General features: G+C 45.0%; 1 protein-coding gene across 1 annotated transcript in view; it reads left to right on the forward strand.

The window, feature by feature from the left end:
* The window catches only part of LOC132885533 (titin-like), a 978,782-nt gene that overhangs the window by 70,926 nt on the left and 883,031 nt on the right, over positions 1-24,825 (forward strand). The window contains 2 exon segments of the mRNA XM_060920287.1: positions 3,900-4,091; positions 14,738-15,007. Of these exon segments, the coding sequence (XP_060776270.1) occupies positions 3,900-4,091; positions 14,738-15,007 (462 nt within the window).

The following is a 24,825-nucleotide window of genomic DNA, read 5'->3' on the forward strand; positions in this document are numbered from 1 at the left end:
TGTGTTGTGTTAAAAAATAAAAGAACAGTAACATGATTGATTGGGTATAAAAGGAGCATTCCAAGTAAATATGGGGAGGGAATCATCTCATCTCATTATCTCTAGCCACTTTATCCTGTTCTACAGGGTCGCAGGCAAGCTGGAGCCTATCCCAGCTGACTACGGCGAAAGGCGGGGTACACCCTGGACAAGTCGCCAGGTCATCACAGGGCTGACACATAGACACAGACAACCATTCACACCTACGGTCAATTTAGAGTCACCAGTTAACCTAACCTGCATGTCTTTGGACTGTGGGGGAAACCGGAGCACCCGGAGGAAACCCACACGGACATGGGGAGAACATGCAAACTCCACACAGAAAGGCCCTCGCCGGCCCCGGGGCTCGATCCCAGGACCTTCTTGCTGTGAGGAGACAGCGCTAACCACTACACCACCATGCCGTTCCGGGGAGGGAATCATCACTCTGTGAAAGACTGTGTGGGTAAATACTGCAATAATTTAAGAATAATGTTCCTCAATGTAAAATTGCAAAGAATTCAGAGATCACATCATGCACAGTTCATGCAACCCAATTCCAAAAAAGTTGGCACGCTGTCGAAACTGTAAATTAAAACAAAATGCAATAATTTGCAAATCATGGAAACTCTATATTTCACTGAAAATAGTACAAAGACAACATATCAAATGTTGAAACTGACAATTTATTTATTTTTTAATAGCGGCGCTCCGAGCGGAACACCACACCTAAGAAAAAATTGTAAACCCATCAAGTCGATTTTTTGGGGTTTGTCCGTGTACCACCAGTCATACACACCGCCTAGTGGTCAGTGTTAGTAATTACCAGTCATACACACCGCCTAGTGGTCAGTGTTAGTAATTACCAGTCATACACACCACCTAGTGGTCAGTGTTAGTAGTTACTAGTCATACACACCGCCTAGGCACGGTGGTGTAGTGGTTAGCGCTGTCGCCTCACAGCAAGAAGGTCCGGGTTCGAGCCCAGTGGCCGGCAAGGGCCTTTCTGTGTGGAGTTTGCATGTTCTCCCCATGTCCGTGTGGGTTTCCTCCGGGTGCTCCGGTTTCCCCCACAGTCCAAAGACATGCAGGTTAGGTTAACTGGTGACTCTAAATTGACCGTAGGTGTGAATGTGAGTGTGAATGGTTGTCTGTGTCTATGTGTCAGCCCTGTGATGACCTGGCGACTTGTCCAGGGTGTACCCCGCCTTTCGCCCGTAGTCAGCTGGGATAGGCTCCAACTTGCCTGCGACCCTGTAGAACAGGATAAAGCGGCTAGAGATAATGAAATGAGATGAGACACACCGCCTAGTGGCCAGTGTTAGTAATTACCAGTCATACACACCACCTAGTGGCCAGTGCTAGTAATTACCAGTCATACACACCGCCTCGTGGTCAGTGTTAGTAATTACCAGTCATACACACCACCTCGTGACCAGTGCTAGCCAGTAAAAAAAAAAAAAAAGACACTTGCTATAAGAAAAATCTACAACCCAGGAACAGATGGGAGCTCCGCTTTTAGGCAGTGCCTAAATCTATATTATATTCTCATTTTGAATTTGATTTCAGTCACATGTTTCAAAAAAGTTGGGACAGGGGCATGTTTACCACTGTTGCATCACATCTACTTTTAACAAAACCGTAACCATTTGGGAACTGAGGAGAACAGTTGCTGTAGTTTTGAAAGAGGAATGTTGTCCTATTCTTGCCTGATATAAAATTTCAGTTGCTCAACAGTTCGGGGTGTCCTTTGTCGTATGTTGCCATGCAGCTGTAATCAGTGCAGAAAGCGGTTTGGCGTTGTCTTGCTGAAAGAAGGAAAGCTTTCACTGAAAAAAGATTTTGTCTGGATGTTGCTCTAAAATGTGTATATATCATTCAGCATTAATGGTGCCTTCCCTGATGTACAAGCTACTCATGCCATGTGCACTAATGCACCCTCATACCATCACAGACACTGGCTTTTGAACTGTGCACTGATAACAAGCCGGATGGTCCCTCTCCTCTTCAGCCTGGAGGACATGGTATCAATGATTTCAAAAAAGAATTTCTACTTTTGATTTGTCAGACCTCGGGACAATTTTCCACTTCGCCTCAGTCCATCGTAAAAGAGCTCGGACCCAGAGAAGGTGGCGGTGTTTCTCGATATTTTTTATATCTGGTTTTAATTTGCATTTGTGGATGCAGTAATGAAGTGTTTTCACAGACGATGGTTTTCTGAAGTGTTCCTGAGCCCAAACAGTGATTTCCACTACAGACACGTGTCTGCTGTTAATGCAGTGTCACCTGAGGGCCTGAAGATCACAGGCATCCAATGTCAGTTTTCAGCCTTGTCTCTTGCACACAGAGATTCCTCCAGAGTCTCTGGATCGTTTGATATTATGTACCAGAGATGATGTGATCCCCAAATTCTTTGCAATTTTACACTGAAGAATGTTATTCTTAAATTGTTGCACTGTTTGCCCACACAGTCTTTCACAGAGCAGTGAACCCCTCCCTATCTTTACTTCTGAGAGACTCTGCCTCTCTGGGATGCTCTTTTTATACCCAATCATGTTACTGATCTGTTGCCAATTAACCAATTTTTTTTTAGCATTACACAACTTTTTCAGTCTTTTGTTGCCCCGTCTCCTTTCCTGAAATGTGTTGCTGACATCAAATTAAAAATGAGCATATATTTCTCAATCAACAATAAAATTTTTCAGCTTCAACATTTGACATGTTGCCTTTGTATTATTTTCAATGAAATATAGGGTTTCCATGATTTGCAAATCTTTACGTTCTGGTTTTATTTCTGTTTTACACAGCGTCCCAACTTTTTTTGAACTGGTGTTGTAATATCATTCAAAGATCCAGAGAAATCTCTGAACATAAGGGACAAGGCTGAAAACCAACACTGGATGCCCGTGATCTTTGGGCCCTCAGGCGACACTGCATTAAAAACAGATATGATTTTGTCATGGAAATCACTATATGGACTCAGAAACACTTCAGAAAACCATTGTCTGTGAATACAGTTCATCACTGCATCCATGCATCCACAAATTCAAGTTAAAACCAAATATAAACAATGCCCAGAAACACCACTGCCTACTCTGGGCCTGAACTCATTCATGATGGACTGAAGCAAAGTGGGAATATGTTGTGCGGTCTGACAAATTGAAATTTGAAATTATTTTTGGAAATCATGGACACCATGTCGTCCAGACTAAAGAGGAGAGAGACCATCTGCTTGTTATCAGCACACAGTTCAAAAGCCAGTATCTGTGATGGTATGAGGGTGCATTAGTGCACATGGCATGGGGAGCTTACACATCTGGGAAGGCATCATTAATGCTGAATGATATGTACATGTTTTGGAGAAACATTCTGCCGTCCAGACGATGTCTCTTTCAGGGAAGGCCTTGCTTATTTCAACAAGACAATGCCAAACCACATTCTGTACATACAGTATGTCAGGCAGCAATACTACTCACTTTTATTAACACTTGGGGAAAAATACAAGTGTTCAAAAGAAGAAAAAAAAACAAGATGTAACATTTCCAATATGTCTTCAGTGACTCAAAATCACTTTTACTCGAGACACCCTTTGAAATAAAATGGTATAGAGAAGAGAAAGAGACTGAAGATCTGCATAATCACACATCAGTTATTGTTTGACCTTCACTCTGATCACAGTGAACATTTAAATTTAATATCACTATTTTCATCCTCAACATCTGTCGAGTTTAAAATTCCAAAACAATAGAAAAGTCATCATAAGGTGAAGTTGTTTATCTACAGGGCGCGTCATCACAGAGACAGTAATACTGTGTTTCACTGTAGAAGTGATTAGTGCGGTAAAGACTTCACACCCTGAGCTTGTGTTTCATTTCTAACAGAAAAACCTAAACCTGAACTCAGATCAGACCTTAAAGGAGCTGCACTGACAGGAAACTCAGTGACTCTGTACTGTACACTGAAGCTGCAGTCTGCTGGATGGAAGATTTACTGGATCACACCCACACGGAGCTCTGAGACTGAGACTGAATCACACAACTACACCATCAGATCAGTTCGAGTCTCTGATGGAGGTCCGTACAAGTGCAGAGCTGGAAGAGGAAACCCAGTCTACTACACACACTACAGTGATGCACTCTGGGTAAATGTTACTGGTGAGTAAGAGGCTTTCTGTTAAATGATTCTGTACAACACTGAACATATAAACACCATGTGAACAGTGTCACAATATAGCAATATTTAGACAATGACATACAGAGAACTCTTTTAACTAACTGATGTTATGAGAGTTATTAAAGAGAGACAGTGTGATCACGGCTGAGCAGCGCTGGTGTGAGGTGAACTGGTGACACAACACTAGTTTAGATTTGGTCGAAAATGTCACCAACAAAACCTGTAAAACTCTTTTAACAAGCAGCTCAGAGGCTGTAAAAGGGGCTTCATAAAGTTACTGCTTCAGAAACATCAACATGCTCGAGTCGAGACCTGCCTGCCCTTAGCAAAAAGAAGTTTATTCAAGTGTACTATGAGTATACTTATTTTTTACTAAAACTGAGGAAGTATATTTGAAGTTGACTTTTTATAAACTATATTTTATATACTTAAGAATAGTATAGTGAAGTATACTTCGCTTATACTGAAAAGTATAAACAAAAGTCTAAGACTAAGTACATTTATACTAAGACTTGTACTTTTTACGTTTTTCTGCCACAAAGTCCTAATACTTAGTATATCTTGCTCCAAGTGCATAATAAGGTCAAGTCATTGACTCATGCTTAACATTTAATTTATATATTAATATAATATAATGCTGGAGTTTAAAACTTTACAGTATATAGTATGTGTGCTCAATTGCATTATCTTTATGTACCTTAAAATCATACACAAAAACAGAAAAACTTTTGACTTATTTATTTTTGGTTCCAAAGGTGTGCACTTTTCTTTTACCTTTTTTGACAAGGAAGGACTTTAGTTCTATTTCGTTTCTCCTGACCGCCAGAGGCGGTGCTTTCAGCACATGGATATCCATCACACAAACGTGCAGGTCAAGTAATAGTAACAACAAAGTCACGTGTGACCTGGGTGACGTCACCCCGTGACCCTGGCATAAAAGACCGGTAAACCCAGGAAGTGACCTCTTACATCTTCTCGCGTTTGCAGGTTGCGAGTTGGAATTTGGACAAAGCGCGTGTTAGTTTTGTTACCCGTAGGGTTGGGGCTGTGCTTACGCACCCTCCAAGAAACTGCGTTAAGTCCACCAATTCTTTTCTCTTGTCGCTATATTCGTTGATTTGTTACTCCATTAAGCTGAGCGCTCTCGCTCGGTGGAGTTAGCTGATTAGCTCTCCGAGGCGTGTCCTCGCCGCTGGAGGCCGGCTTGTTTTCGTTCAGGTAAACGGTTTTCATTCATTTAAATTAAAGCGGCGTTTCTCGCCGCTGTTATCAGTTCTGTGGCGCACGGCGCCTATCCTTGTTAATATTATCAACCGCTTTGTTTTGTGTAGCCTTGCCTTCGGCCTGCTCACGGGCCGGCTGTCTTGTGTGTTGTATTCGTATTGTTGTTACTCCGTTAAGCTGAGCGCTCTCGCTCGGTGGAGTTAGCTGACTAGCCCTCCGAGGCGTGTCCTCGCCGCTGGAGGCCGGCTTGCTTTCGTTCAGGTAAGTGGTTTTCATTCATTTAAATTAAAGCGGTGTTCTCGCCACTGTTTATCAGTTCTGTGGCACACAGCGCCTATCCTTGTTAATATTATCGACCGCCTTATTTTGTGTAGCCTTGTCTCCGGCCTGCTCACGGGCCGGCTGTCTTGGGTGTTGTATTCGTGTTGTTACTCCGTTAAGCTGAGCGCTCTCGCTCGGTGGAGTTAGCTGACTAGCCCTCCGAGGCGTGTCCTCGCCGCTGGAGGCCGGCTTGCTTTCGTTCAGGTAAGCGGTTTTCATTCATTTAAATTAAAGCGGTGTTTCTCGCCGCTGTTTATCAGTTCTGTGGCGCACGGCGCCTATCCTTGTTAATATTCCCGACCACGGGTGTGTTCGCCCGGTCGTTTTTCATTGCCGCCTGATTGTTTATATTGGGATACTTACTTGGGGTGTTCTCGCCCTATTTTTTAAGTTCCCTTCTGCCAGCCAGGTGTCATGGACCTACTCTCTCGCTGCGCAACTGCCGGGCCCCCCTCGAGCCGGAGGACGGCCACCGCGAGTGCCCCTCGTGCCTGGGTATTGATCACCTGCGGCACGGGCTGACGGACATGGCCTGCGCAGACTGCATGTGCCTGAGTGTGGCTGCGCGGACCGCCAGGCTGGCTTGGTTGGATCCTCCGTCTGACATCCCCCGGGCCTCGGGGGGACAGGACATGGTGCCGGCTGCAGCAGCGGGGCCCAGCAAGCGCCGTGGGGCTCCCCCACACGTCTCCGCGTCTAAGGCGAAAAAGAAGCGCTCGGTCGATTTGGCTCGGAAGGTGGAGGTGATGTCCACCGAGCTGGAGGAGATGAAGGCCCTGCTGGCGAATCTCCAGCCTCCGCCACAGGGCAGCAGTGTTCCCGCAGACACCCCTTCTGCCTGGCAGCCCGACCGTTCACCATCACCACCGCTTCTGTCACCGGCCGTTGATGCACGCGGCCTGGATGAACTGTCGATCCGGGCGTCGGAGAGCTTTGACTGCGGTGGGTCTGTTGGTCACGACTCCACCTCTCTGGCCAGTTCCCAGGCCACCAGCCATGGCACCGCGGCAGCGTCGGAAGGCGGACGCTCATCCATCCAGCCAACGCTGAGGGCTGCATTGGCCCGTCTGGGGTTGGACACGCCCCCGGTGGCCCAGCATCAGAGCGCTTTCTTCAGAGGTTCCACACAGCCTTCCTCGTTGTCTGTTCTGCCCTCGGTCCCATACATCGAGGAGTTACAGAGGTGTTGGGCGGACCCTAGACGCCTTTCCCACCTCCCTAGTGACTGCAGGGCCCTGGCAGCAATGCAGGACGCCCCTACCTACGGCCTCCAGCAGATGCCCAACATTGAGCCCTCTGTGGCTGCCCTCGTCCTTTCGGCCAACGAGGCTCTGCGGCCTGACGCTCGATGCCCCCGCACCCAATGCCGTGCGACCGACGACCTCATTGTGCGGGGATACGACACGGCGGCATGAATGGGTCGTATTGACAATTCCATTTCCCATCTGCTGCTGGCCCTGGCCCAGACGCTGGAGGGGACGAGCGCGGCATCACGGGAGCTGTGCGACGTGGCTCTCCAGGCCTTTGCCTACTCGTCGCGGGAACTGGGCCGGCTGATGTCGTATCTCACCCTCGCCCGCCGGCAGGTATGGCTGGCACAGTCCCCTCTGGCCGAGCCCGACCGCCGTGTGCTGCGCTTTCTCCCTGTTGTCCCCGGGGAGCTGTTTGGCGAGGCTGCTCAGCAAGCCCTGGACCGGAGTGCCCAGGTCGTCCAGGCGCGGCAGCAGTTCGCTGGCCTCCGCCAGGTCCACCGCCATGGCAATGCTGCCCAGTCCTCCAGGGGGCCCACACCGACTCTGTCTCGGCCACGCACCCGCCAGGAGACCAGACGGGTTGATGACTTTCGTCGCCCCCACCACCTCCCGGACCCGCGGTGCCGCCCCCTACACCCAGTCCGCTCCTCGTCGCCCCCATGGTGACCGACGGGGGCGCTCTGGACGGCGCTGACATCAGCGCGCCAGCGGTCGGCTGCTTTTCCAGCGAACAGCTCCAAAGCTGGAAAGCGTTGACCCCAGACCCCTGGGTGCTGGTGACCCTCACCGAGGGTTACCGCATCCAGTTCTGCCGCTGACCGCCGCGTTTTCATGGGGTCAAACACACCACCGTGAGCCATCCGGGGAAGTCCCTCGTCCTCCGGCAGGAAATCCCCACCCTCCTGGAGAAAGGAGCAATCTCTCCCGTCGACAGGCAGAGACAGCAAGGTGGGTTCTACTCCAGGTATTTTCTGGTTCCGAAGAAGGACGGCGGTATCCGCCCGATCCTCGACCTGAGGTCCCTCAACTCCCACTTGAAGACCATGAAATTTCGCATGCTGCGTACAGTGGATGTCTTACACCACATCCAGGCAGGCGACTGGTTTGCCACCATCGACCTGAAAGACGCCTACTTCCATGTTCCCATTGCGCCACACCACAGGCAGTTCCTGCGGTTTGCCTTCGAGGGCCAGGCTTTCGAGTTCAATGTTCTGCCCTTTGGGATACCGCTGGCACCCCGTGTGTTCACCAGGTGTGTGGCAGCGGCATTGGCACCACTTCAGGCAAGGGGTTTGCGTGTCCTGCCTTACCTGGACGACTGGCTCGTCTGTTCATGGTCAGCAGCTCAGGCCCGCACCGACATCGCGACTGTGCTCTCACATGTCGCAGAGCTGGGGCTCAGGGTGAATTACAAGAAGAGCTCGATGGTGCCCAGCCAGGAGACGACTTTCTTGGGCATGCACCTGGATTCGAGGTCGTTGATGGCAACCCCCTCCCAGACCAGGATCCACAACATCCGCCTGCTGCTTGGCCGCTTCAGACATGGCAGGTCACTCGCCCTGAAGACCTTTTCAGCGCCTGCTGGGCATGCTTACGGCAGCCTCCTCCCTGGTCCCACTGGGACTCCTGGACTTGCGCCCGCTTCAGAGGTGGCTCAACGGTCTCCACCTCCACCCGGTGCTGCACGGGCACAGGCTCGTGAAGGTGACGGATACTTTTTTCAGGCTCCTCCGTCCATGGAGGAGGAGGGCTTACCTTCTGCGGGGTGTTCCGCTGGGTGCAGTCTGGCAATGCTGGACCGTCAGAGGCTACTGGAGTCCAGGGCAGCGACAGCAGCACATCAACGTGCTGGAGCTACGGGCTGTGTTCCTCGGCCTACAGCACTTCCTCCCAGGCCTGGCCGGCAGACACGTTCTGGTGCGGACGGACAACACTACGGTAGTGTACTACATCAACCACCAGGGAGGCACCAAGTCCCTCCAGTGCTTGGAAGTGGCCGGCCAACTTCTGCGGTGGGCCCATCGACATCTCTTGAGCCTGCGTGCCATGTACTTGCCAGGCACTGCCAACAGGGCAGCGGATCTGCTGTCCCGCCAGGACCCCGATCCCGGGGAATGGAGACTCAACCCAGCGGTGGTTCTCGCCATCTGGGAACGTTTTGGCAGGGCAGAGGTGGACCTCTTTGCCTGCTGGGAGTCGACACACTGCCCTCTGTGGTTCAGCCTCCACGGCCCCAGCTCTCTGGGCCAGGATGCGCTGGCGCATGCTTGGCCGAGGCAACTGCTGTATGCCTTCCCCCCTCTGCCGCTGATTGTGCCAACCCTACACAGGGTTGCGATGGACCACCACGGGCTGCTGCTTGTCGCCCCTCGGTGGCCAGGCCGAGTGTGGTTCCCAAGTTGCTGCAACTTCTGAACGGCGACCCCTGGTGCCTGCCAGTGAGGACGGACCTGCTATCACAGCTGGGAGGGCAGATCTGGCACCCGGATCCAGCCCGTCTGCAGCTCTGGGTGTGGCCGCTGAAGGGCCGGACCCCCTGCTAGGTCTTTGTGAGCCGGCAGTGGTCAACACCATTGCAAGCTCTCGGGCACCCTCCACCAGTGCCCTCTACGCCAACAGATGGAGGCTTTTCTCCAACTGGTGCTTAACTCGGGGGAGGAGCCTACATGCTGCCCCCTGCCGACCATTCTACTGTTCCTCCAGTCTCTGTTTGATAAGGGTCTTACTCCTGCCACCATCAAGGTCTATGCAGCTGCCATCTCTGCTCAGCATGCCAGAGTTGGGGGAAGGACCGTGGGGTCCCACCCCTTGGTGGCACGTTTCTTGAAGGGTGCTCTCCGGTTGAGACCCCCCCCGACGGAGCCGGGTACCCACATGGGATCTTCACTTGGTGCTGCAGGCTCTCTGCGACGCACCGTTTGAGCCCCTGCTCATGGCAGACATTTTATGGCTCTCCCTGAAGACTGCTTTCTTCTGGCCATTACATCGACGAGGCGCGTCGGAGAATTACACGCGCTGTCAGTCAGTGGGGAGTGTCTGCAGTGGCACTCCGGCGACAGGGGGGTCACTCTGTGGCCTAACCCCTCTTTCCTCCCGAAGACCCTCTCTGCTACCTTCACCAACCAGCCCCTTAGCCTTGTGGCGTTCGAGGCGGGCCATGGTGAGAGGTCGGAACTTTTTGTGCCCAGTTCGCGCCCTCAGGGTGTACGTGTCCCATACAGAGGGCTTCCGTAGGAGTGACGCCCTGTTTCTGTGCCACACAGGGCCGAGGAGGGGTCTGGCACTCTCTAAGCAGAGGCTATCCAAGTGGATAGTCAAGGCCATATTACATGCCTACAGGCACAGTGGCTCCCCGATTCCTCCGGCTGTCAGGGCGCACTCTGCACGGGGCGTGGTGGCCTCATGGGCATCACTGAAGGGCGTGCCCCCTTCAGACATATGCAGCGCAGCCTCCTGGGCTTCCAGCTGCACCTTCACCAGGTTTTACCGTCTTAATGTCGTCCCACATAATCCTGTGGCAACGGCTGTCATTCCAGGCCCGTCGCAGCAGCACTGAGTACGGGTAGGCACTCCTCATGACCTGGTTGGTATTAGTCATCCATGTGCTGAAAGCACCGCCTCTGGCGGTCAGGAGAAACGAAATAGAACGAGGGTTATGTATATAACCGCGGTTCTATGAGTTTCGGATGACCGCCAGAGCTTGGCAGTCACTCGGAGTGTACACGAGAAGATTTGCCAAGAGGTCACTTCCTGGGTTTACCGGTCTTTTATGCCGGGGTCACGGGGTGACGTCACCCAGGTCACACGTGACTTTGTTGTTACTATTACTCGACCTGCATGTTCGTGTGATGGATATCCATGTGCTGAAAGCACCGCCTCTGGCGGTCATCCGAAACTCATAGAACCGCGGTTATATACATAACCCTCGTTCTCAGTTGAAGATGCTATGTTTACATTTTTACAAGCATATGCACAAGTTTTGCTTTACCACTTTTTACAAATAAGGACTTGATCTTGAAGAGACCATTATGTTTACATTTGTACATGCAAATGTGCACTTTTTCCTTTCATTTTCTCCAGTAAGGAAGGACTTGATTTCATAGGTCTTTGTTTTTGAAATGTTTGAAAATATATCAAACTTGTTTTCAACATTCTGTCTTGTGATTTTGTCAATGCATCACACTCGTGTACATACAGTCTGAGTAAACTTTAATACTTTAAGGAGTATATTTCCAGTATATAAATAGTAAGCTACAAGTAATATGCCAAGCAAACTTAAAGCTCCTGGGTTCTGGGGTTTTCTGACTTAAAAATTGTACTAAAATGGCAAGCAAACACACAAGAAAAAACTTGTCATGATTAACAAATTCAAGCCAATTTAATGGTCAACATGCAACTCTGAGCCCCTATAGTAAATTCAATGATTCTTAACTGACAAAAAGCCAAAACATGAAACCTAAAAATTCTAAATTAAATCAACTGCATTAGAATAAATAGAAAATTGTATAAGGAAAAATAATTTATACTTTCAATTACTGTAGAAGTTGAACATACCTAAATGCGCCTTTTCAAACAAACATGATGCAACATAAGAATTCATCCACCATTATTTATTAAACTCTATTGCTCCTGGTAGTCTCCCAGTTTGCTTCTTATGTATGGCAACTTCTAATATTTGATTAAATTACTGCACACCCCGTTTAGACAGGGTAACAGGATTGACACAAAAAAAATTAGTCATGCATAGACTACTTACCAAAACTGAAATTTTTAAGTAAATATTCTCAGATTCAGTTCATTCTGTCATCCATATAAAAGGTGAGAATATGTAGATCCTTGGCAACAAATAATTTCAATAATAGCTTTTGGGAGCATTTATTTTTGTTATGTGATTAAATCACGGTAACAGAACTGACACAAACCTCTGGGACAGGTACAAAAATTAACAAAACATCAAAAAAATATATTTTCTTAATGGCATTTTCAATTTGTGACATCATATGTCCATTGTGGTTTCCACAGTCTTGTCGTTGAACATGAAAAAGTTTCAATTCCACCTTTGTCTAACATTAAGAATCATGTCTGAAAAAAAGTCTCTTTTCAGTGGAACAGCCATTTTTGCTCATTTTCGACCCTAAAATTTGCTACAAAATACACATTTATGAACCAAAGTAGTCAAATTTTGAAATGCAAGGTAGAACTGATAATGTTTTATCATATGAGACCATAAAAAGGTTTTAGAAATCTCAAAATGTAAACAAAACACGTCTGGACAAAAAAAAAAAAATAGTTTTCTGTGAAATTGACTCTCATACAGAACTGTACAGTGTTCACTCACTTGAGGATTTTCATATGCAAGAATAAAAATCACTTTTTCACTAAACAACATTCACAAAAAATGTGTTTGCAATTAATTGGGATCCACTGTTTTTATCATTTCAACCGCGCATCAGACCCTCGGCCAACTGAAAATGTCTTTCATGCACTTTTCTCCCTCATGAGAATTTTGAAAAGTTGGCAAGTATGTATTATTTGCACTAACATTTTAATATTGAATAAACAAATCAAAATTGTGTATAATTACCTTACATCCACGCTGTGGGAAAAGTTTTGAGGGAAAATTAAAACTAACTTCGAGTGAAAAAGGTGAAATAATCTGTGCTGAAGTTGGCAGAGACTCTGAGGTAAAGTGAGAGGAGGCGGGAGGGGTCAAGCATCACTGCCGCCTCACAGACTCACTTTCCCGGGTTAAACTCCCACCGCTCCCCCTCTCTCTACACCGCTCCCCCTCTCTCTAGCTTTTGTTTTGTTTTCACTGAGTAACCATTTTGATTTGTAAACTAGAGCTGTGATTTAAACTGCTGTTTCTTCGGACGTAACTAAAACAAACTGAAATAAAAACCGCCCCTTCTTTTCTCCTCAGAAGGTTTAGCCTCCGATGCTAACCTTTTCACCACAGCTTTCATAGCGTGCGCATGCGCATCCAGGAAGCAACAGATGAAGCGAGGCCCCGTTGCCACGGCAACCTTCGTCACCCCACGAAAACACCCAACTGTCGCACGTGCAGTGACACCATCACCACTCACAGGTTTATTATGGGGAAAGAAATGAGCTGGGTTGTTTTTTTTCTTCTTCCCCATGTTTATCTCATCTCATCTCATTATCTCTAGCCGCTTTATCCTTCTACAGGGTCGCAGGCAAGCTGGAGCCTATCCCAGCTGACTACGGGCGAAAGGCGGGGTACACCCTGGACAAGTCGCCAGGTCATCACAGGGCTGACACATAGACACAGACAACCATTCACACTCACATTCACACCTACGGTCAATTTAGAGTCACCAGTTAACCTAACCTGCATGTCTTTGGACTGTGGGGGAAACCGGAGCACCCGGAGGAAACCCACGCGGACACGGGGAGAACATGCAAACTCCACACAGAAAGGCCCTCGCCGGCCCCGGGGCTCGAACCCAGGACCTTCTTGCTGTGAGGCGACAGCGCTAACCACTACACCACCATGCCGCCCCCCCATGTTTATTTACTTTAAAAACACACACACACACACATGCACGCACGCACGCAACTGATGATCAGGTGCATCTTTACGCTCGATCACGGAGGCTGCCATCTTTCAACTCTTTGTTTGAAGCGAGCTTACGTACAGCTATCTAACAAGCGCGTTCATTGGTTGTTACAGAGCGATGGGCCAATCACGTACCTCGTTTCATCTCAATGACGGAATTACTGAAAGTCGGAACGAATAGGATATGAATGCGGATTTTTGAGCAAAAAATCGGAAAAATTTTTTTTTTCAAATTTTGAGGTGAAAAAAGCGGAATTCCGCGAATTCGCGGAAAAATCACATCCTTGTATATAGATGAGTGTACTTGTTGTATACTTTAAAGTGTACTTTTGCAAACTTAAAATGAACTTTAAAGTATACGTTTATAAACTTGAAATGTTCCAATTTAGTCTGAAAAAGTATTAAATTTGTATACTTTCTAGTACACTAAAAGTACATGGTCTGTAGTATACTTGCTATACTTATACTGAAGCATACTTAATAAAATGAACTTTAAGTATACTACTTTTTGCTAAGGGTGAGTGTGAATGAGTGAAGAGGACGAGGGTCGAACTTTTATACTGAACCCCTGAGTGTAAGAGGCTGTAGAATCTGAAAGAATGAGAGAGATGAGAGAGTGAGTGTGTATGAGGGGTTATGATGTGATAACAGGGGTGTGTGTGTGTGTGTGTGTGTGTGTGTGTGTGTGTGTGTGTGTGTGTGTGTGTGTGTGTGTACAGGTGTGTGGTGATGAGTAAGGGTGTGTATTACAGAGCTGTTCTTTTCTTTTATATTAAATATACCTATTAACAGGGTAAACAAATGATACTGTCAGTTATTTCTCGCATTATTGTGAATCTTTTCCCTTTAGTTTCTTGTTCCCTTGCTGACACTCAGTGTTCCTAATGATGAATAATCAGGAAAACAGGAGAGCAAACACACTGTCATTCAGACATCAATCAATAGTGAAAAAGATCTACATTTTCAGTCCATTAATCTGATTAATTTCACATTGTGATCTACATTTAATTCATTAGTAGAGATTGTTAAAATGACTCAGTCCACCTCTGACAGAGTTTAATCATTTACATGTGAGCAGATTTACTGTATTCAGTTTAAAATGTTACTCTTCATTTAAATAATGGTGTTGGGAATTAATTCATACATAAAAATATTTATTTTTCCACAGAGAGTCCTAAACCTGTGGTGATTATAAAGCCTGATAAGGAGGTGTTCAGAGGAGAGACAGTGACTTTCAGATGTGAGATACCGAGAGGAAGAGACACTGAGTGGACATACAGCTGGAAGAGGAATGATTACACACGCTCATACCGAACAACACGGGAGTTTAGTCTTTATTCAGTAGAAAATTATCACAGCGGTAAATACACCTGCAGTGGGAGGAGAAGTCACTCTCAGAGCTCAGAGACCAGTGATGCTGTTACACTGACTGTATCAGGTGTGTTTTATCTCACATATTGTCAATTTCATTAACATTTTATATTGTATACATGCATTTTTCACATGTGACAGAGGACTCTATCACGGACCACTACAGCGTTTCATCTTAACCCTTGTGTGGTTTTCATATTTTTGTTCCTCAGCCAGTGTTTGTGGGTCTGGTGGAGCCGCTGCATTTTGGTGTTTTAAATTCAACACAAACAATTTTACATTAAATTCTTAACCGATGTTTACTTCACCCCAATTACAAGCAATATAAACAGCATATATGGTTAATATTTGCCCTTTGCCTTTGTTAGATTACATTTATTTAAAAAAAGTGCTACTCGTTTTTTGTTTTTAAGTAAAATGTAATTTTAAAAAAGAAAATCAATTATAGTCAAGATATGAGTGGAAAAAATACATTTATCGTCAAATTTACAAATGGAGCAAGGTTTTTCATAACAACTAATTTTTATTTCTTTGAATTTAATGAGAAATTTAACCCATTCAGCTCAGTTTACACAACACAAGCTGAACACATACAGTAACCATGTCAGTCTGTACAACACATCATCCCCATGCTCGTCTTCGTTTTGGGACTGGCTGATGCTCCGTCTCATCCTCTTCTTCAAAGTCACTGTCAGACTCTGAATTTTCAGAAATGTGATCTTCACGTTCTGAAACTTCTTCCTCTACACAATCATCAAAAGCTTCTCTCTCTCCCAAAATCATTTGCAAGGCCATCTGAGCAGAGAATCTTTTGGTCATCTTGATCAGTTGTGATAAGGAACCACACTGGAAAAGCTGTATTTATTGTGTCCCACCCCCAATTTACAGGAACCTCTGTCTTGGTTCCCGCAAGTCAGAGGGTTAAATGTGCAGAAATGTGAGAGCAGACAGGTGTCGGTGCTTGAACGGCAGGGGCAGAAACACAAAACTCACACACACACACACTAACGGCAAGCCCAGACAGGAGGAGGACAGAGTGAAGGTACACACTTTTATTAGCCCCGGGTCCAGTGGACCCGAACATCTTGTATGTATCAAAGGTGTATCCAAGATGGCAGCACTGTGTTTGTCTTATGTTTAACTCATTGTCTTTTTCCATCAAATGAATGTCTTTGTAAATCATACCGAAACAATCTTCCTGTCGCGGTCCATTCGGTGCAAGTTAGGCCTACTGGAATGTTTATTTTTTAATCAAAGGCGTAGGCTATTGCGGGAGTGGAGCCTACCTGCTGCTACCTAGGATTGCTACTACTACTGCGGGAGTGGAGCCTAATTAACGCTACCTGTTCAATGTTTCCCCTAGAAAATGTTTGAAGGTGCGGTGGCAAGACCTGTGCTCAAACGTCCCACCCCAGTATGAGGATAAAAACAGCCAACAGCACAGAAGGCTATACATAGATTAATCCATTGGTCATGACTTTAGCCCACAACATGCCAGCACATAACTGCACAGAATAAAATGCTAAAACAGCCAACAGTACACAACAAAAGCACCTCGGTAGTAGGCTAACTCAACTTAAACAACTTGCTTGTATCAGTACCAATGCAGTATAGAAACACTGAAAACAGAGGAAGCAGTGCACTCGGTGGTGCTAATAGAAGTAACCAATGACTTACCCTTAAAACTTCCCAAAGGCCTGCCTGCGTCTGTCATTGGCCTGCACGAACTCCTTTGCGATGGCTGTCATGTCAGTTTGTTCCAGAATGTCACGGTGAATATGGCAGTTCATCAAGTCATTCAGTCTCTTTTGTGTCATTGTGGATCGGAGGTATGATTTCAGTCGACGAAGTGTGGAAAACGAACGCTCTGCTGATGCCGAGGGCACAAAGGCCAAAAGCCAGGGCACCGACGCCATAAAATAAAACAATGATTTTAAGTTCATGTCTATAATGAATTTAATTTAAGGACTAATGACTCTTCTGAGGAAGATTGGAGTCCCAGTCAAAACTATCAAGCAGGTAAAGAAACATCTACAATATGTCTGAAGATAAGAAAATATTGAACACATCTAAACTTATCAATCCATCACTCACTTCAAAAATTGTAAAACTTATTAAACCTATATCCTCCCATAATTTTTGTTCAATTGACACCAAATGTGCAAGAGCATCTTCAGACTGTACTACTACGCAGATTTTTGATTAATCAAAATTGAGCCTGGAGTACATCATAGGGTGACCAGATTTTTCTAGTCTGAAACCGGGACACTTTTGCACGCGACCATGCTCGTGCACGCACACTTTTTTTTTTTACGTAAACGTGACACTCAGAGAGGTGCTCTTACAACCCCGATTCCAAAAAAGTTGGGACAAAGTACAAATTGTAAATAAAAACGGAATGCAATGATGTGGAAGTTTCAGAATTCCATATTTTATTCAGAATAGAACATAGATGACATATCAAATGTTTAAACTGAGGAAATGTATCATTTAAAGAGAAAAAATTAGGTGATTTTAAATTTCATGACAACAACACATCTCAAAAAAGTTGGGACAAGGCCATGTTTACCACTGTGAGACATCCCCTTTTCTCTTTACAACAGTCTGTAAACGTCTGGGGACTGAGGAGACAAGTTGCTCAAGTTTAGGGATAGGAATGTTAACCCATTCTTGTCTAATGTACGATTCTAGTTGCTCAACTGTCTTTGGTCTTTTTTGTCGTATCTTCCGTTTTATGATGCGCCAAATGTTTTCTATGGGTGAAAGATCTGGACTGCAGGCTGGCCAGTTCAGTACCCGGACCCTTCTTCTACGCAGCCATGATGCTGTAATTGATGCAGTATGTGGTTTGGCATTGTCATGTTGGAAAATGCAAGGTCTTCCCTGAAAGAGACGTCGTCTGGATGGGAGCATATGTTGCTCTAGAACCTGGATATACCTTTCAGCATTGATGGTGTCTTTCCAGATGTGTAAGCTGCCCATGCCACACGCACTAATGCAACCCCATACCATCAGAGATGCAGGCTTCTGAACTGAGCGCTGATAACAACTTGGGTCGTCCTTCTCCTCTTTAGTCCGAATGACACGGTGTCCCTGATTTCCATAAAGAACTTCAAATTTTAATTTGTCTGACCCCAGAGCAGTTTTACACTTTGCCACAGTCCATTTTAAATGAGCCTTGGCCCAGAGAAGACGTCTGCGCTTCTGGATCATGTTTAGATATGGCTTCTTCTTTGAACTATAGAGTTTTAGCTGGCAACGGCAGATGGCACAGTGAATTGTGTTCACAGATAATGTTCTCTGGAAATATTCCTGAGCCCATTTTGTGATTTCCAATACAGAAGCATGCCTGTATGTGATGCAGTGCCGTCAAAGGGCCCGAAGATCACGGGCACCCAGTATGGTTTTCCAGCCTTGACCCTTACGCACAGAGATTCTTCCAGATTCTCTGAATCTTTTGATGATATTATGCACTGTAGATGATGATATGTTCAAACTCTTTGCAATTTTACACCGTTTTGTGGCAATTTTACACTGCTCCACTATTTGTCGGCGCAGAATTAGGGAGATTGGTGATCCTCTTTCCATCTTTACTTCTGAGAGCCACTGCCACTCCAAGATGCTCTTTTTATACCCAGCCATGTTAATGACCTATTGCCAATTGACCTAATGAGTTGCAATTTGGTCCTCCAGCTGTTCCTTTTTTGTACCTTTAACTTTTCCAGCCTCTTATTGCCCCTGTCCCAACTTTTTTGAGATGTGTTGCTGTCATGAAATTTCAAATGAGCCAATATTTGGCATGAAATTTCAAAATGTCTCACTTTTGACATCTGATATGTTGTCTACGTTCTATTGTGAATACAGTATCAGTTTTTGAGATTTGTAAATTATTGCATTCTGTTTTTATTTACAATTTGTACTTTGCCCCAACTTTTTTGGAATCGGGGTTGCATTTTGTTGAAGCTTACATTTATCAACATCTCACATGAAATAAAACAAACAGGCATTTTGTTATCTAGTAGCATAGTGGTATACAGATCAGTTAAATTATGGTCAGACAACAGATTTTGTAATGGCTGAGAATAGGCCAGGCTATGTCCATAGGCCAAATTTAAACTGATTTATTTCACCTATTTGTGAGAACACCAAGAAGAATGCATATGCACATGTAGGCTATATCTCTAAAATTGTATGCACTATAGCATGAACTTAAAAAGTAGATATGTGACCTCAACATAGCCTAGGTCAGAATCAACCTTACTAACCATTCCCCACAACTGAATGAATAAAGCAAGATGATGTGTACAAAAGTGAACACTTTAATGGAAGGTGCAACAAGCTGTTCAACACAGCAATATGGCCAAACTGTCAGAATGGTATGTTAAACAGAAACAAACAAACAAAAAAAGACAAGTGATTTCAGAATATACACTCAAACAAAACAGCAATAAAGGAGGAGAGGGGCGACAGCCCGAGGAAAGCCCCCACAGGAGTGCACAGCATTTGCAACATAGGCTACCCAACTCAGTACAGGAACAAAGCTAAGGTGACTGTCAATCCACCCACCCTAAACAAAATGCATTAGCCTACGTATATTTACAAGAAGAGTCTAATGGTTACCACCGTGGGCTACGGAGAAGGAACACTTACAGTGTGTGCAGTAGGCTTCGTGCGCATTGTTCTGCACCTCTCAGAGGAAGGGGTAGGTGCCCTGTAAATCTTTGGAAAAGGTACATTTTCTTTTCGGCATAATTGCTGCGGCATTACTGCTGCTAGCTGCTAGACAAAGAACATTCGCGCCAGTTAAATGTTTATTTTATTGTTGCATGGCAACACGTTCTATTGTCTGGAATAATGTGGCTAAATAAACACCCATGCCACAGGGCCGGGGGCGGTAACCAGGAAAGTTTGCGATTCCTGTCAATTCATCAAAATAGTAAATGCAGGGCCCTATGAAAGATTACAATTTAGGGCCCCCCGGTAAAATTTTCAAGCTCAAGCAACTGAATTTGAAGTCTGTTTTTGGCTGGCACTTCTACTTTACTATGCATGTGATCAGCTACCTAGCAAGTTTAGGTGATACAATTATTTGGTATATGAACATTTTAAATGCAGAACTGTCAGAATTAGACTGAATAGACTGTTGCCTTAAAAACATTCCATGATATATATATATATATATATATATTTTTTTTTCTTTTATGAGCAACTATTATTAGGCCACTCAGTAGCCTATGGAGTTCATTCAATCCAAATGTTTGTGTTGAGAGAAATTGCATGCATCACTGTATCAGTATGGATTTATAACATTCTGTATGCACATTATGGATACTCCAGAACCCTTCAGCAAACATCATCCATAATCAGGATTACAAAATGTATTCCTTTGTCTCCTCCATTTATTGACTTATTGTATGTGATCAAATGTATGCCTTGACGAATAACTACACTAGTTTTTTGATACAATTACAGAGTGCACTGCAAGAAATCCACTAAGTGTTTTTGGTTTCTTTTAGGCATCACACATTTATTAGAAAACACAGCAAATGTTCAAATATTCAAGTTAAATACTTAGCAACAGTATCAATAAATCCACACATGAATAGCAATGATATCTATGACCACAGCTAATGTGTAAAATATTAAAGTTAAATACTTAACAACAAATCCACACATGAACAATGGCAAAACACCTAGACTTAATTATACAATAAAGATACCTATGAAAAAAGGTGATTTTTTTTCACACACAGTGTGATATCCGGACTTCATAATTTATCACACCTGCTCCTGCTTAGCAACTTCTAGAATGTTCACCTCTGTTGCGCACATAGAAAAACTGCCAGCTGCTCTAAGCTGCGCTAATAGCGGCTCTGCGCACACACGGAGCTACACATTTCACGTGTCCCGCGCCCAGAATCAGACTGTACCATTAGTAAAAAGGGTGGAGGGGTGAAATGACAATATCATAAATAATTCGAGAAAAATGTTATAGCAAATCATAACCATGTATAATTTGCATATTTTAACAGATGAAATGAAATATTTTATTTCAAAAACTTACACAAGGCAATACTATTAAAATAATATTGATATCCCTCACAGGCCCCCCTGTCAGTGCCAGGCCCTTCAAATCGTCCTAACTCCCTCCCCCCAGCGGCGTCCTTGACGTCGCGAGTAGCGAAAACCGGGACGTATCCGTGTCCCGACAGACTTTTGTCGGGACTCGGGACACACAACCCCAAATCGGGACTGTCCCGGTAAAACCGGGACGTCTGGTCACCCTAGTACATCAAAATGTTTGACTGTAAATGGAACATATACTAGCATGCAGGCTACTGATTAACCCATAAGAGCCCAGACCAATTTCTCAATCAAGGTAAATTATTGAGGAAATAAAATGAACTAAATAGACGACAAAGAAAACATTTCTGACCTTTTATTTTTTTAAAATAGCACCTTCATGTCTCAAGATCTGAAATATTAAATTGCAGATTTGCGGAACACTGCAACACTATTACACTGTTAACCCCAAAGTTCATTCTATGCAAACAGTTTGAGTAAATTCCACTTTTAAAGATTAGTTTTATTGCATTACTTAAACAGTATGAGTATATGAAGAGTATATGAGACAGTCATTGGGTTACTCATTTTTGTCATTTAAACAAAATTAAACTATCCTGTTTTACCTCAGGCCACAGTACTGCCCTGTTGTGATTAGCTCAAAACTCAAGACAAGTTGAGTTGACGGCTACAGAGGAAGTTGCGCCGTTTTCTAATTTACACAGAGCAATTTAAGGTCTTTGCACTTTTGACAGCAAGCTAATTAGCATGTTAGCGGCTACAGTCGGTACTCAGCACGTTAAAAGTGGGTCAACGTTGTAACGACATAACGCTACTGTACAAGCAATGCTTATTTAACGGTAACAAACTTAAGCCCTATATGTTGAAATTCCTCTCTTATTCATTTGTTAATTTATCACACAATCTTACCTCAGTCAACTTCTTCCCTCCTTCTGAGAAAATTCAACGTCTCAGATGCGGACACAAGTGGGCGGGAGATGCGTTTGATTAAGTCTTCTGATTGGCTGGTGATAGATTGGTGGGCGGGAGATGCGTTTGATTAAGTCTTCTGATTGGCTGATAGATTGGTGTCATTATAGCGCGTCGGAGCGGTTCATGCCAGGCTTGAGTCCGCTCAACGTCAAAAAATATTGGTTTAGCCTATTTTTAAAAATAATTTTCAAAAATAATTTTCAAAAAGTTACCCGGGCCACGGCCCCCCTTCAGGAATTCCTGAAAGTGCCGCGGCAAAAATCAAGGTGCGGCGGCCCGCCGCAGCCAATTGTACATAGCGGAAACACTGCTGTTGCCTCCAAGGATTGCCATTCACTACCTGCACTCGTCAGACTTTGGAAACGCATTTGCCTTGTTGACAACAAGTGCGTCTATCGTTTTCCTTTGCTGGAATTACTAAAGCGTTGACTGGCAACCGGGCTGTCTGAAGTGTGGATGTTCGGAGGTTGTGGGGGATCGGCAAGGTCGGTGATATACTGTATGCTGTTTTATCTCCTCTCCTGGATAAAGATCTCTTTTGGAGTGTGCTGCTCAACAACGCTGCCCCATTAATGTTACCTTTGCTTATACTTGGCAAGGATTTTGTCTTTGCACTAAAGCTTATGAGCGATTCTGGTGGCGCAATTTCCTTGTAAGCTGACAATATGAGAATGGTGGTTCAGCTTTTATGTGCAGTTTTCTGCATGTTCGAACTGTGCAGCAGACCGGGCTTATCTGTGAAGATACTCAGTCGTCCAGGTACATAGTAATCTGTGGTTGGTAGAAGAGAGCAACTGGACTTGCTTGAAAAGTCTTGAAGACGTTTCGCCTCTCGTCCGAAAGGCATCATCAGTTCTGTCTGTCTAATAGGGAGTATCAAGTATTTATCCTCTCATGGATCATAATAGAATCCAAATCAGAATGCTGATGGCTGCATTGAAGGTGGCTGATAGATGTCATAGACACCCACCTCTGTTCAGTGATGGTCGTTCCAGGCTGACAAAATTGAACGATCCTCTCTGGCTAAGATGTCTGCCAGTTTTCTGGAAGTCCTCTCATACTCCCGCACTAGTCGAAGGGTACTCATCCCAAAGTGTGTAGAAACATATCTGTGAAGATACTCAGTCGTCCAGGTACATAGTAATCTGTGGTTGGTAGAAGAGAGCAACTGGACTTGCTTGAAAAGTCTTGAAGACGTTTCGCCTCTCGTCCGAAAGGCATCATCAGTTCTGTCTGTCTAATAGGGAGTATCAAGTATTTATCCTCTCATGGATCATAATAGAATCCAAATCAGAATGCTGATGGCTGCATTGAAGGTGGCTGATAGATGTCATAGACACCCACCTCTGTTCAGTGATGGTCGTTCCAGGCTGACAAAATTGAACGATCCTCTCTGGCTAAGATGAGCTAAGACCGGGCTGTGCCGAAGGTATGGCTCAAACGGTGTGCTCTCCCCTGCATCTCCCATCTAAACATACAGCCACTGTACTGTACCCGTATTTACAGTTATTATCAGTAGGCCTACAGCTTCTAATCAAGGACTAACACCCCTGCAGTGTATTTTATTTTACAAAAACAATTTTTTTACTGGATGGAATCCTACATGAACATTAACCATGGACTATATAATCTTTCATTAAAGAACTATAAGCAGCGACGTCTGATAATGTTGTTGCTTTTGATGGCTGGAAATATTAACCCAAATCCTGGCCCGGTGGAGAATTGTCTTTTAACTCCTTTGGATTTTTTGAAACGTTCTGGCCTTGGTCTTGTCCATTTAAATGTCCGTAGCTTACTGCCAAAATTAGATCAAGTGAAAATTTGGGCTAGGATGACCAAAGCAGATATTTACTGAGCTAGCGCGCTTGGGCAGGCTGGGAGCGAGCGCGCTCACTCCCAGCCTGCCCAGGAGCTAGCGCGCTCGCTCCGTAAACTAGTAAATACAGTAAAGGAAAAACTTGAGACTGAAAGGTTTTAACAGTCATCCAAATGACTGAACGTAAACATTGCTACAGTAACATACCAGCTACTATGTTATTGACATTAGCTAGTGCTAACAGCTAGCTGCTAGAACACTGCTACAACTACACCGACCCTAATAATACAGTTCTTGGTCATTGCCTGGTAACAGCAAATTTATAACGGGCCATGTCTCAACAGACTAAGAAGTTATTTCAATGACATTTAATAACATTTTGTTTATCCTGAGGACCGAAAGTAAATGAACATGTGAACAAACCTTAGCTGTAATAAGATGGCGACCACCGGCTCCAGGGACGACCCGCTGATGTAGGCATGTTACCCAGCCTGAAACAAAATATTTGTAGGCATCCAAACTCTTCTACGCTTTCAGATCAATACCCGTGTATGGCGATGGGTTTTTAACGACATAGGTATACAGATCATGTGGGCCGAAGTCAGGTAAAGACGAGGGCTTCGTGTACTTCTGTATGTCAGTGAACAATCCTGGTGGAAGCAGGTAAACGTCGTTCTCTAAGCCTGCTAACCTCAATTTTTGCAAATACCTCTCCCTCTGCTCGCCCTGTAAATGCCCTACGTCGCTGGATAGTGAAGGTGTTTTCTGCATCTCGCTCCTTTTTCTTTTATGTTTTTTCCCTGGTATTTCCCACACGCCTGACTGCAGGTCAGGAAGATCACCCGCGCTGCAGCGCTGCAAAGCCAGAAAAAGATAGCCTGGTAACGTGTACGGATCACGTACACCAGCATCATTGATTTTCTGGTGATATCGCTTCTTACTCGCGTCATCTAGGCCAGATAAAATACTCGACAATGAGACTTCGTCATGATCAACACGTGTATCGCTACCAG

The sequence above is a fragment of the Neoarius graeffei genome, chromosome 1 (assembly GCF_027579695.1).
Source record: "Neoarius graeffei isolate fNeoGra1 chromosome 1, fNeoGra1.pri, whole genome shotgun sequence".
Lineage (NCBI taxonomy): Eukaryota > Metazoa > Chordata > Actinopteri > Siluriformes > Ariidae > Neoarius > Neoarius graeffei.